Genomic DNA, 14,259 nt, shown 5'->3' on the forward strand with positions numbered 1-14,259 from the left:
GTAAGTTGTAAATGACATAACCAGGATCAAAGCAAGCTAATCATCCCTATAGAATGGAAATACAAAGCACTGAGCAAGTGGCAGCTGCAGGCCTACTGGGCTTCATGTCTTGAAGGGGGTGGTGTGACCCCAAGTTCCACTCTGGTCAGGTCAATGGGAATAAAAGCCCTCTGTGTAAAATAAAGGACCAGAGCCAGGCTACCTGCTCACACGAGGGACTGGTATAATTTTCCTGCTCCAACTCTTAAAAGGCTGAAATAAAAAATGCTGCTACTTGCTCATCATCACTAATCATCAGAGAAATGCAAATCAACACCACAATGAGATCAAATCAACCTCTCACCTATCAGAATAGCTATCATCAAAAAGTCAACAAATAACAAATGATGAGGATGTGGTGAAAAGGGAACATTCATGCACTGCTGGTGGGACTGTAAATTGGTACAGCCACTATAAAAAAAACAGTATGGAGGTTCCTTAAAAAATGAAAAATAGAACATGTGATCCAGCAATTTCACTTCTTGGTATTTACCCAAAGGAAACAAAAACACTGATTCAAAAAGATATATGCACTCCAATGTTCACTGAAGTTTTATTTATAATAGCCAAGATATGGAAACAACCTAAGTGTCCATCAACAGATGAATGTATAAAAATATGTGGTATATATATACAATGGAACATTTAAAAGAAAAAGAAATCTTTCAATTTCCAGCAACATAGTTGGGTCTAGACAGTATTACACTAAGTGAAATAAGTCAGACAGAGAAAGACAAATACTATTGGGTTGACCAAAAAGTTCATCTGGGTTTTTCTATAAGATGTTATGGAAAAACCGAATGAACTTTTGGGCCAATCCAATATATGATCTCACTTATTTGTGGAATATAAAAAACAAAACAATAAAAAAATGAAAACCGATTCATAGATACAGAGAACAAACTGGTGGTTGCCAGATGGGAGGGGGGGTGTAGGGTTGGGCAAAGTAGGTGAAGGGGATTAAGAGGTACAAACTTTTAATTATAAAATAATAAGACACAGAGATGTAATATGTAGCATAAGGACTATGATCAATAATATTGTAATAACTGTATGGAGACAAATTGCTACTAGACTTACCACGGTGATTATTCCTAATGTATGTGAATTTCAAATCACTATGTAGATTGCATGAAACTAATATAATACTGTATATCAACTGTATTTTTTTAAATGCCGCTAGTATTTTAAGCAAGATGCAATGATAGACATAGACTCACAATGAGAGAAACAAGACCAAGCCATACTATTGCCCAGGCCCCCCTTCCTAACCTCAATGTTACCCTAGGATGCAGCCTTGAAATGACTCTTAAAATCTTATTGTAAATTAGGACCACTGGAGGTTGGATAGGAGCAACCAAAAATTTGCTAGAAATTGAGGGCAGACTTCAAAAGAAGAAGATCATGAAGAAAGAAAGAGAGAAATGGGCCTACAGAAGATCAAAATTCTGTAATCAAAATTCCAAACACATGCAGAACAAATTCTAAATTCTAATATAATCTCAGTCTAATTCTAAAAATGACAGCCAACAAAATCAACGATTGAAACATGAATTCATTACCAAAGAAACTAACTTTATGGAAAAGTATAACCAGTATTATAAGAAAGCTCAGAGAGGTAAACAAGTTATTAACTTTCTGTAAAAAGAGCCAGATAGTAAAAACAGGAAGAAATCAATCAAGATCAGGTAGATATGGAATGGAAACCATTAAACATCCAAAAATTTAAAGCATAGTGACTGAAATCACAAAACAGATGGCATCATTTCTAGAGCAGATAAATTTGCAAGTTTCTAGTGAAAGTGATTTAAATATTATCAGCACAAGAGACTGGCAAGTATAACAGAGAAATAAAATGTAAATGGGAAGAGTTAAACCTTTCCAGAATTAGAGAAGTCTAATTCTTTGGACTGAAAGTGCATTCTGAATTTCTAACAAGATAACTTAATTAGATTTACAACTAGACATTATAGTGAATTTGCAGAACATAAAGTATAAGAGAAAAATTCCTTTAAATTTTCCATATAGATAACCTACAAAGGAGAGAATATTAAATTGACAGCCAACTTCTCACAGTCAACAGTACATTCCAGAAGCCAATAGAATATAATTTTCAAAGTGCTGGGGGAAATATAGGTCTACTAAGAACTGTATAACTATCCGAACTGTAATTCAAGAGTGAAAGTGAAAGGAAGGCATTTTCACGGATACCAGAACGAAGGGAATGCACCATCTACAGACGCACACACAGAAAACTGTGGAAGATTTTGTTTAGAAGAAAAGTAAACTCAGAGGGACCGAATTTGATAAATACAAAAACAAAACCTGTGTGCACAGAAATTATTTTAAAGATTGATAAATGTAACTTTTAGTATAGAATAATAACTAATTGTGCATATTAATTTTAAAGTGTAAATAATCCAATCGGTGAGAAGGGTGGTGATGTTTACTAAGCAAGAAAACATACTAAGGCCTATCAGCTGTCTGGACGAAGGACAGAAATAAATAATATATTTTATTATTTAGCAAATTATATACATATGTATGTCTGTTAAAAAAGTCTAAATCATTAAAAGACTAGAATTATAACCTACATTTATGAACTAGCAGAAGAATAAAGATAGAATAGGAAAATGTTTCAGTAATGTGAGAAAATAAAGAAGAAGAAAATAGAAGCAAAATAAAAAGCAAACTATAAGGGTAAAAACAAATCTAGATGCATCAACAATCTCATTAAATGCTTATGGATTAAACTCAACTATTAAAATATTTTCAGAATGGATCCAGAAACTTTAGCTCTATGCTACCTAACAGTCACTTGGTCTTTACTACTCTCTCTTTTGTCTCCTGGTAAAGGGGATGGGGTGAGGGGGAATCAGAAGTAACTGGGGAATTAATTCCTAGCTTAAATGTGAATACAGACAAGGTGAATGCCACTAGATAAATGATACCATTTGAGAATTTCTCTTGGATTCTATGTTAGCTTCTTTAGGACCTCTAGGGTTTGCCTTCAGACACACACCACCAGTCTCCCTGTCCCCACCATAATTCCAGGTATGGGCCTTATTGGTGTGCTCAGCTACACTGTTTAACATCAAGTAGGAAACTTCTTTTCAAATAACTTCAAGCCTTAACATATACCAAAAGCACATCCCGAAAGCCTGTAACAGCCTGTTTTTAACTCCCCACAAGGTTCCTGGCCACACTGGTACTCTCTTGCTGAGACATGCCACACAGACAAGCAGCAAAACCAGTGTGATGAAGCCTTGATACCCAATTCTCTTTGAGGTCTGTCTCTCCCAATATTGGCCCCCTTTAGCCCTATAACAAAATCTTCAGGCTTATGTCCCTGCTTAAAATTAAAAACCAGAATTTCGTACTGTTAGTCCTATCCAGAGAGAGAGCAATTTTGAAAGTAGGGAGCCTGATGCTCAATGTCAGTGAGGTCAAGCTTATAATTAAGAAGAATTGTTCCAGTAGCCTCACAGTACCATACAGGGAAAAGAGTTGTAATTCTTGGTATGAGGCAAATTTGATTTAAGTGAAGAGGAAAGCTGAAAACAGGTAACTCAACAGGTTTTACTAAGGTGTTAGATCCTTCACAAAAAAGTACCTACTGTAAAATTCTCTAGTCAAGAATTTCTTAAAACCTCTCCTATGGACTCCCTGTATCTTAAGCCTAGTTCTGAGCAAGAAAAAAAGAAAAAATATATCTCTAAAAATGCTGCCACATATGAAGTTCAGTTATGTCATGCTGAATACCCAGGCTTCTCTCCCAGGAACTTTGGGATTGCACTCAACAACGGGGAACCCTCCCTGCCTGCACACCCTTAACACACACACAAAAAAAAAACACACACACAAAACACACACAGGTTCCTACACAGCTGCCACCTGCTACAATACTGTTGTCAGATAATCTGTGTTTTTCTTCTTCCCAGACCTTTGGAAATGAACTCTGGTTCAGAAATCTGAACTCTACTGTTTTTGTAGAATTATGACCAGAATTATGACCTTTTAAATAAATATAAAAATGAATAACAACCTTCTAAATATAAATATAGTCTACCTTTAGCTGTTTACTTGATGACTGATTAAATTCTTAAATCAATACTATCCTAAGTTCACCTAAATATTTTAGTTTGTATTGCATTCAAAACTTTTTAGAAAAAGGTTAACCAACTGGAATTATTCAAAACAACATCTGTTAACTGTCATTTTCCTATTTTAATTCTCACATTTAAAATATAGATTCACAGGGCCTCCCTGGTGGCGCAGTGGTTGAGAGTCCGCCTGCCGATGCCGGGGATACGGGTTCGTGCCCCGATCTGGGAGGATCCCATATGCCGCGGAGCGGCTGGTCCCGTGAGCCATGGCCGCTGGGCCTGCGCATCCGGAGCCTGTGCTCCGCAACGGGAGAGGCCACAACAGTGAGAGGCCCGCATACCGCAAAAAGAAAAAATATATATATATATATATAGATTCACAATAAGTGGACATTAAGAAATGTTAGAATTATGACTCATTAAAAATGAAAGCCCATTGTTTTGACCAAAAATGTATCTATCTTTAAGTATTATTTTGAGGAGACCATTGAAAAAATGTGTATGTACACATCTGATATATAAATGCATATTCAGATGTGAATATGTTCAAGAGTAAAATGGCAATTTTAAGAATTCTAATACGAATACAGTTGGCTACTAGTAAGCAAGCATAGGGTACCAGAGATTCATTTAATTGATAGTGGAAAAAGTTTTAAAAAAGCTATTCAATAATTAATTGAGAATCTAGTGGGCATAAGTGAACGTCCTGAATAACCTTGTCTTATTTAGTGAGATCATAGAAAGAAAGGGTGGAAATCTGTAACCATGATTTTCAAGAATATTTCTTCATGAACTACAAATAGGCAATTCCCTTAGGACAGAGCAGGAATTATATACATACAGAAGATTCAGTGCAGCTGCATTCTCTCAATGCATAAATTATTATCTTGAGAGTGGGACCATTAACTACTTTAAAATATGTCAGGGCTCATAATGTAGCCACTGATGCCACCTAATTTTGTTACTTTTAGATTCAAAAGAGATGTTAGACAACATGGGGTCCAACACCCTCATTTTAAAAGTTTGGAAATTAAGTCAAAGAGAGGAGGCCACTTTCCCAAAGGAATATTGTAGTTGAAATGCAAATAAAACTCAAATATCCCAGCCCCTAATCCAAAGCTCATTCCATCAATTCACATGTCTTTAAAGTGACCAGTTATCCCAGGAATCTGACAAATTAGGTACTACACAGTTCTATTAAATACAAACAAAAACACAGTCTATTCTGAGTTTTTTTTTTCTCCACAACAAGCCAGAGAAGACTCCCAGACAAATTCAAGAATTTAGCTTCCTAAACCATCCTCTCTGTGCTTCAAGGAGAAGTAACAGTAGAAAGGAAAAAAAAATGTTTTACCTCTTGAATTAAACAGAAAGGCAAAATTCAAAAGATTATCCTCTAGAAGTGAAAGACAGAAAAAGAGAATTTGTATCACATGGAGAGTTGCTAGCTCCTTTTCAACAGAGCGTGATCTTTAACATTGTAAATTACAAAATCTTCATAACAATCCTGATATACTGGGTCAGAAAATATACATTGACTTCAACTTGTAATTTTCTTTCCTAAAATAACGGTTACTTCATTACTCTCCATGCCAGTTTATGTGCGTGCACACACACACACATACACACACGCACACACAAGGTACTTACTGAGCTGTAGAGATAGCCTTCACCATTCATGGCCACATAGAGGCTGGCCTTCACCCCTTGGATGGCCACCACACGCAGGCCCACAGGGATTAGATTGAAGAGGGCTAGAGGGGAAAAAAGGAAGAGAGAGGAAAGGATCAGTGAACTTTTGAATAAATCATCTTGCTTCTTAAAATAACTCTTTTTGAAGATTAAAACCTATGAATTGAAATTAGGAGAGAGAGAGGAGTTCTAAGAATGAGGAGAACTGGCTTCTTGTCTCTGCACCATGACTAATTACTATGTGACTTCAGGTAAATCACATAAACTCATCTGCAATAAAGGGATTAGATTAGAAGGACTCCACGGGCCCCACATGGATCTGAGAGTCCAGGATCTCTGCTCTGTGAAATGAACATATATTCAAACAGTATAAGATGATTTTTTCTAACAAACAAATAAATTGAACCAAAAAATTCTCAACAGAAGAAAACATATTTGGAATCATAAGTAATAATAAAATATGATCTTCATAACATATGCCAGAGCTTCTTTTCCTTGTGGTCCTGAACACTGTGTTAAGCACACAAGATGAACACAAAAACACTGGCTCATCCTTCACTATGTTAGTGGCAGGAGAACATTTCTCTTCAAATTTCAATTTTTACATGTAAATATAGATAGATAAATAGAGATATCAATGGTTGCTAGATAGCTTAAGCTCTAACAGACAGATTTTATATCTTGGGAAATATATATATATATATATGCATAATTATGCACAAACCATTAAAAATCAACTTCATAAATTTAATTCAATATCCTAAGATAAAATGAAAACATGCTTGTAGTCTTTAAATATTTGGGTTGGCCATCACTGAAAATATTCAACAGTCTACTTGTCTACTTGGAGAATGTACTCAAAAACCAGAAAGAAGATAATCCATTTTTCTGTCAAAGATGTATTTCTATGAATTATATATTCCTATATAGCACTATTTTAGTTAACATTAATATTACAAAATGAGCATAAGCATAAAACATTGTCCCCATCCTGAAAGAATTTATATTACATAAAGGAGGAAAGCAACCATATAACTAGGCTGTATAGATGGCAACGTGAATATGAACTAAATATTTATGACTGCGTGCATAAGAGAATAGCCTTGCAGTTCACTTTAACATCCTGACTTAAGTTAGAAGTTCTTATCTATCTTTTCTACTGATAAAATTCCCATCGTTCTGGTCATCTTCTCAGTTTTGAATATAAGATATATATATAAATTAACCCAGGAATTACCATTAAACAGGAATGCTATTTTTCTGGGCTTCTCTCAACGTGGGATAGTAAGCTAAACACACCCACACAGTATTTGGCTTTTAGTCACATGTTCAATTGGTAGTTGTAAAGGATCAAGCCTAAGACCACAAATTTAGTATAGCAGGATTCAATTCCTAGATATTTGACATCAGATCCGTCTCTTTGCCACTTTGAACCTTTTCCTTCATCTGTCATGAAAGTTGAGACTAGATCTTAGCAAACACTTAAGAATTAATAGCTGCCTTAAGTTGAATCTGTACTAGTTTTTGTTCCTCCAATATTCTTACCACTGTCAGGGAGAGCTAAGACATATGGAATAAACTGATACAGTGTATAATGTATATCTATAATTAAATGTAATATATGCATTCTATATATAGTCTCTATGTTACAGAAGTTCAGGGAAATGGAAGATCTGTGTTCTGAAGTGTTCAAGAAATGTCTCACACAGAAGATGAGACCCAAGTTGACACTTAAAGAAGGGACAGAAGTTGAGTAGGCGAAGATCATAAACATTATAGTAGGGCAGGAAGTAAGTGGTTCTTCAGGGTAGTGTATGTGTATAGGAAGGGACTGGCAGATTGAAGGATTTGATTCATGTTGGGGAGGAATGGGAAAGAACACCATGTAGACAAAGTAGGGATAAATAACTGAGAGTTTGTCACTCTAGTCTTAGAGATCTAGACTTTACCAAATGGGCAACAAGAAGTGTGCCATATGTAAAGATTAAAGCAGCAACACAGATTACAAAAAAGTGGGAGAGATTTGTAGACAAAGTACTTTCTAAACTCACCACTCAGAAGCTACATGCCTTTGAGCAACTCATTTAACCTCTCTGCTTTAGTTTTCCTGTCTGTAAAATGGGCATAATAATCCTTACTGCACAGAGTTGACAGAAGAATCAAATGCATTATCATGTTCTTTTTTTTATAGTGTTCATTTATTTTTACTTGTTGACAGCTTTGTTTTATTTATTTTTATTTATGGCTGTGTTGGGTCTTCGTTTCTGTGTGAGGGCTTTCTCTAGTTGTGGCAAGCGGGGGCCACTCTTCATCGAGGTGCACAGGCCTCTCACTATCGCGGCCTCTCTTGTTGCAGAGCACAGGCTCCAGACGCGCAGGCTCAGTAATTGTGGCTCACGAGCCCAGCCGCTCCGCGGCATGTGGGATCTTCCAAGACCAGGGCTTGAACCCATGTCCCCTACATTGGCAGGCAGACTCCCAACCACCGTGCCACCAGGGAAGCCCTATCGTGTTCTTGAAAGTGTTTCATAAACAGAGATGTGTTCTCTCTATATGAGTTATTTGTCATTAATATATGATTCTTCTGCTTGTCAAATAAGGTTACCAAAGGGTCTGATGTAAACCGACATACCACCTGACTAATATCTATTGATTCAGAAGATTGCTTAATACTTTTAAAATAAGAGTTTACCTTTGTGCAACACAATTTTCAGTGTTGATAAATTCATCATTGTATTTGACCCTCAACCACAAACACTATGAAGAATTTAGGACAGAATGATTATCCTAATTTTTAGAAGGGTAAACAGATTCAGAGAGGTAACCCAGGTGGCAGTGCAACTGACCAAAGGTTTTCTGGCTCGCTAATGTGGTTATCTGCCCCCAAATATCCTATTTCCTCCTCCTTCCCTTTTAAGTTTAATTTCCCCTAATAGTCATTCTCACCTTCTCAAAAAGTAACAGACAATTTAGCTACATCTCTGTGCATATCCTGCAGCTAACTGTGGCTATGGACTCAGTACTGGCCAATGAAATGTAGGCAGAAAGGTCTCTGTACTCTTGAAGACCCTTTCCTTAAAGACAACTGGCCTTTGCCCTCTTCCCTACCCTTTGCCTTACTGCTGTTTGGAGGGGGATGAGTTGAGGTGGCTGGATGATCTCAGGGCAAGAAAACAAGGGCTTCCCCGTGAGTGAGTGATGGCAGGTGAGCTGGAAAGAGTGGGGTCTTCCCTGAGGACCTTGTGGAGCAACGGCACCAGTCTAGCTTCCAATTACATAGGTCTGGCTGTCATGTGAGAAAAATAAGTCCGTGTTATTTTAGTCTGTGCAATGCTGAGCCAACCTTAATCCTAACTGACAGAAATTGCTGACGAAAGCAGAGTTAACACATAAGGTACAAACATGTTAGGTACTTATATATTGTAAATAAATGTAACCATTGGAAAATATCAAGTTCGATGATGATTCTTATGAAAAAGAGTAATGAAATCCAAAGTTGTACATAACGTCTTTCTAAATAAAGATTTCCCAGGACAAATGCTAAGAACATTCAGTCATTTAGCTAAAACAGGGGTAAAAAAAAGCAACTATAAAGCTTTTCTTATCTGAGGAAAGTGAGAAATCTACTAAAGCTAGGCAGGGACAAAAATAAGTAACCTGTGTGAAAGTTGTATAGAAACCATAAGGTGATAATGGCTTTTAGATGGTATGCTCTGGGAGATTTAGCAAGTCCATTAAAAACAAAATCAGTAAACAATTTGGAATGAGAGTTTTTAGCGGTAAAAGCTAAACGCTGTTCTCTTTGGGAGGGTCTGCATCTGCCTCCTAAAATCTTGAAAAATGACAAATGACTTACCCTTATCTATTATTTATCTTCCACATAGCACACTGGCTCTAGTCCTTTGTTACACAGTGACAATTCCCCCTGAATCTCCAGTCTTCCTCTCCATCCTCAAAGCCACTGGCCTAACTCATAGGAACTGGGCCACACCATTCTTCCAAGTCCCTTGCATCTACTCATGCCACTTCCCTGCTAACAGTTACCTGCTTGATACCTCTAGTGAATACTCATTGTCTACAAGATAGATCCAAAGCCTTTACTCCGACCCTCAATGCCCTTTAGCACCTAGCTATAAACCACACTTCCAGTTTATCACCTGTCACTCATTCCATTCACCATAAGCAGCTTCATAGAGCTTTTTGATATGTTCTAAGTTTCCCCCTTGATCTTAACTAGACTGGATTTATTATTCTTTTGGAAAGCCTATCTTCCTTATTTAACTGAACCATAAATCTTATCTAGATCCTTCAGAGATAGTTGTTTCTTTTTCCGTAATTATTTATTTCATGGACATATTTCTGTTATGGTATTTGGAACATGGTATTATAATTATTTGTTTACACATCTGTCGCCATCCTTAAGGACTCTTGAGGGTAAGTCTCTGCAATGTCTACCCCAGTTCTATGTACATATCTTATATTCAATAAATGTTACTATTTATAAGGATCATGAAAACACACATTATTTCTAGGAACATTATCTCTAGGAAAAAGTTGCTTTTTAAGATAAAAAGAAAATTAAAAACTTAAACATCTCAGCCCAATATTCAAGGTTATGTACATATAGTCACAGCATACATTTCTGCTCCATTGCACTACTCACTGTAATATATTTATTTACTGCCTCTAGTAATTTGATCTTCTTCTTCCTACCTTTTAACTTCATGTTTTTGCTTACTTCACTGCCTCTGCTTGCAATGTCACTCTCCTTGTATCTTCATGCCGAAACCCCTCCCATGCTTGAATGATACACCAAATACCAAGTGCCTTCTCTCACTTCTCAGCTCCCCTAGTCCTAGATTTACACTGTATTTATCACAATTTTTAATTTTCCTTAAAAATATTTCTTCTTTCCCAATCACAACTAGTTTATAAGCTCTCCAAGATAAGGATCACACCTCAAACACACTTGTATAACTTGGAGAAAAGGAGAAAGCTGGGGAGGAAGAAAGAAAGAGAGAGGCAGAGACAGAAACAGAGAGAGAGATTAAGAGAGAGAATAAGCAGCATAGTAGTACATATTCTGCTTATATTCAGGATTTAGGATCCCAGTAAACATTGGTGAATAAAGACTACAATTATAAGCCAAATAAGAATCCAAGCATCTAATCTGACATTCAAGCATCTTCTCAATCTTGTTCTTTCCAAAACGAGTATTTCATTCTAAATCTTACGTAAATCTGACTCATATTTAAAAATGAAATAACGGAATTGGTGCTGTTGAGGTCCGTGACAAACTCAATCACTGAACCACATGGAAAAAGTTAAGAAAAAAAGGTTATAGGGCCTCCCTGGTGGCGCAAGTGGTTGAGAGTCCGCCTGCCGATGCAGGGGATACGGGTTCGTGCCCCGGTCTGGGAGGATCCCATATGCCGCGGAGCGGCTGGGCCCGTGAGCCATGGCCACTGGGCCTGCACATCCGGAGCCTGTGCTCCGCAACGGGAGAGGCCACAACAGTGAGAGGCCCACATACCACAAAAAGAAAAAAAAAAAAAGGTTATAAAGGGAAATGATAGTTTATTCAACAAATGCTGTTAGGAAAACTGGATATCCACATCCAAAAGAATGAAATTGGACCCTTATTTTATATCATACTCAAAAATCAACTCAAAATGGATTGTAGATCTAAACATAAACCTGAAACTGTAAAACTCGTAGGAAAAAAAATAGAGGAAAACCTTCTTGACATTGATCTTGGGAGTGATTTCTTGGATATGACACCAGAAGCATAGGCAACACAAGCAAAAATAAACAAGTAGGACTACATCAAACTTAAAGCTTCTTCACAACAAAGGAAACAATCAACAGCATGAAAAGGTAACCTAAAGAATAGGAGGAAATATCTGCAAACCATACATCTGATAAGGAGTTAATATCCTAAATATACAACTCAGTAGCAAAACCCACAGATAACCCAATTTAAAAGGGCAAAAAGACTTGAATAGACATTTCTCCAAAGATGATATACAAATCATGAGTAAATACATGAAAAATGCTCAACATCACTAATCTTCAGGGAAATGCAAACCAAAACTACAATGAGATATTGCCTGATACCTGTTAGAAAGGCCACTATTAAAAAAAGATACCAAATGTTAATGAGGATGAAGATAAATTGGATACTTTGTGCACTATTGGTAGGAATGTAAAATGGTGAAGCTATTATGGAAAACAGCATGGTGGTTCCTCAAAAAATTACATATAGAACCACCATATGATCTAGCAAACCCACTCCTGATATATATCCCAAAGAACTGAAATCAGGATCTCGAGACTATATCTGTCCTCTTATGTTCACTGCAGCATTATTCACAATAGCCAAAATATGGCAACAACTTAAATGTCCATGGATGGATGGGTGGATAAAGAAAATATGGTATATACTTATAATGGAATGTTAGCATTTAAAAAGAAAAAAATCCTGTCATATGTAACAACATGGCTGAACCTGCAGGATACTTTGCTAAGTGAAAAAAGCCTGTCCCAGAAAAACAAGTACTGCATTATCCCCATTATATGAGGAAATAAAATAATCAAACTCATGAAAACAGATAGTAGAATGGTGGTTGTCAGGAGCTAGAGGGAGGAAGAAATGGATAATTGTTGTTAAATGGGTATAAAGTTTCAGTTATTCAAGAAGAATAAATTCTAGAGATCTGTTGTACAACATATTACCTACAGTTACTAATATTATATTGTCCACTTAAAAATTTGTTAAGAGAGTAGATCTCATGTTAAGTGTTCTTATTAAAAAAATAAAAAAGCAAAGGGGATTTCATGGGTGTATGCATATGTCCAAACTCATCAAATTGCATACATTAAACATTCAGGTATTTTTGGTATGTCAGTTATACTTCAGTAAGGCTGCTTTTTTTTTTTAAGTAATGAGGGAAATGGTAGATGAATTGCATTGATACACCCAGTTCTCCACTTCTCCCTGTATCTGTGCTTTGCCATATAAATTTGCAATTCTCTGAAAGGATATTCTGCCCTACCCCTTGATACTGGGCTGAGCCATGTGACTTATTTTGGCCAATAGGATGTCAGCCAATGCAAGCAGAATCTTGAAAAAGAGCTCAGGTTGGCTTGTTTATGCTTTCCCCCTCTGCCACGGCATTGAGAAGAACATGTACAGACTAACCCACAAGTCCCAGGAAAAGGATGTAAGACGCCTAGAGAACAACAGAGTGGCCTTGGTAATCCATCCAACACCATTCTAGATTAATTGCTTGATAGCTGACCCCTAGATATGTAAGCCAGACAAGATCGGTAGAGTTGCTTAGCCAACCACCCCAGACACATGAGACATAAATACTTGCTGATACATGCAAATGGGGCTATGTGATTGTTGGGTACATAGCATTATTATAGTAATATATAAAATGAATAGCAAGTTATTCACTGGGGGACCTGAGTGGTGGATTTGAAATTTCCTGAAATCTTATAACAAAAAATTCTTAAATTTGATAACAATCCTCAATAGGTACCTGAAATGATTATGAGCTGTGAAGCTAAGTAAACTTTTATAAATTAAAAATAATAATAATAATAAAAGGCTAATGTTGATTACTCATGCTACAGGAAGGACTGAATTATTTTTCTACAGATAATGTATTATAAAATATGAAAAGATGTTCAAGGGTTATACAAACAAAATAATGGGAAAGAAATGTATAGACTTGTACACATCAAGTAATTAATTAAAATATTTTATTACTTCCCTGGATTTTATAATCTTTGTGATAGGTTTCATCTCTTTAATATTTAATCTTTTATGATTTGTTTTCTCACTCTACTCATTTTTGTACCTAAATTTCATTTCACTGTGATATATTTATTTTATTTTTTCAAAGGGGATGCCCAAAATTGTATAAGTTTTAGGACCTACAAAACTTGTCAGTCTCAGGTTGAAATTTAACTGGAAGAAGAGAATGAAAGAAAAGTAACTAAGAAGAAAGGAAAAACTGAAGAGATTATACTCCTTCGATGACTACTTTTTTTTTTCAGGCATCATGGTAGGCATTTTGACATGTAAAATGTCATTTTAAAAATAAACTAGGGACTTCCCTGGTGGTGCAGTGGTTGGGAGTCCGCCTGCTAATGCAGGGGACATTGGTTCGATCCCTGGTCCAGGAGGATCCCACATGCCGTGGAACAACTAAGCCCGTGCACCACAACTACTGAGCCTGCACTCTAGAGCCTGTGAGCTACAACTACTGAGCCCACATGCCACAGCTACTGAAGCCCACGAGCCTAGAGCCTTTGCTCCACAACAAGAGAGGCCACCACAATGAGAAGCCTGTGCACCGCAACGAAGAGTAGCCAAGTAGCCCCCGCTCACCGCAACTAGAGAAAGCCCATG

The 14,259-nt window shown here is 36.7% G+C and overlaps 1 protein-coding gene across 1 annotated transcript in view; it reads right to left on the reverse strand.

The window, feature by feature from the left end:
• The window catches only part of FGF12 (fibroblast growth factor 12), a 253,311-nt gene that overhangs the window by 172,690 nt on the left and 66,362 nt on the right, over positions 1-14,259 (reverse strand). The window contains exon 3 of the mRNA XM_060100132.1: positions 5,796-5,899. Within this exon, the coding sequence (XP_059956115.1) occupies positions 5,796-5,899 (104 nt within the window). The remainder of the gene's footprint in view (positions 1-5,795; positions 5,900-14,259) is intronic.

Source organism: Mesoplodon densirostris, chromosome 5, assembly GCF_025265405.1.
Source record: "Mesoplodon densirostris isolate mMesDen1 chromosome 5, mMesDen1 primary haplotype, whole genome shotgun sequence".
Taxonomy (NCBI): domain Eukaryota; kingdom Metazoa; phylum Chordata; class Mammalia; order Artiodactyla; family Ziphiidae; genus Mesoplodon; species Mesoplodon densirostris.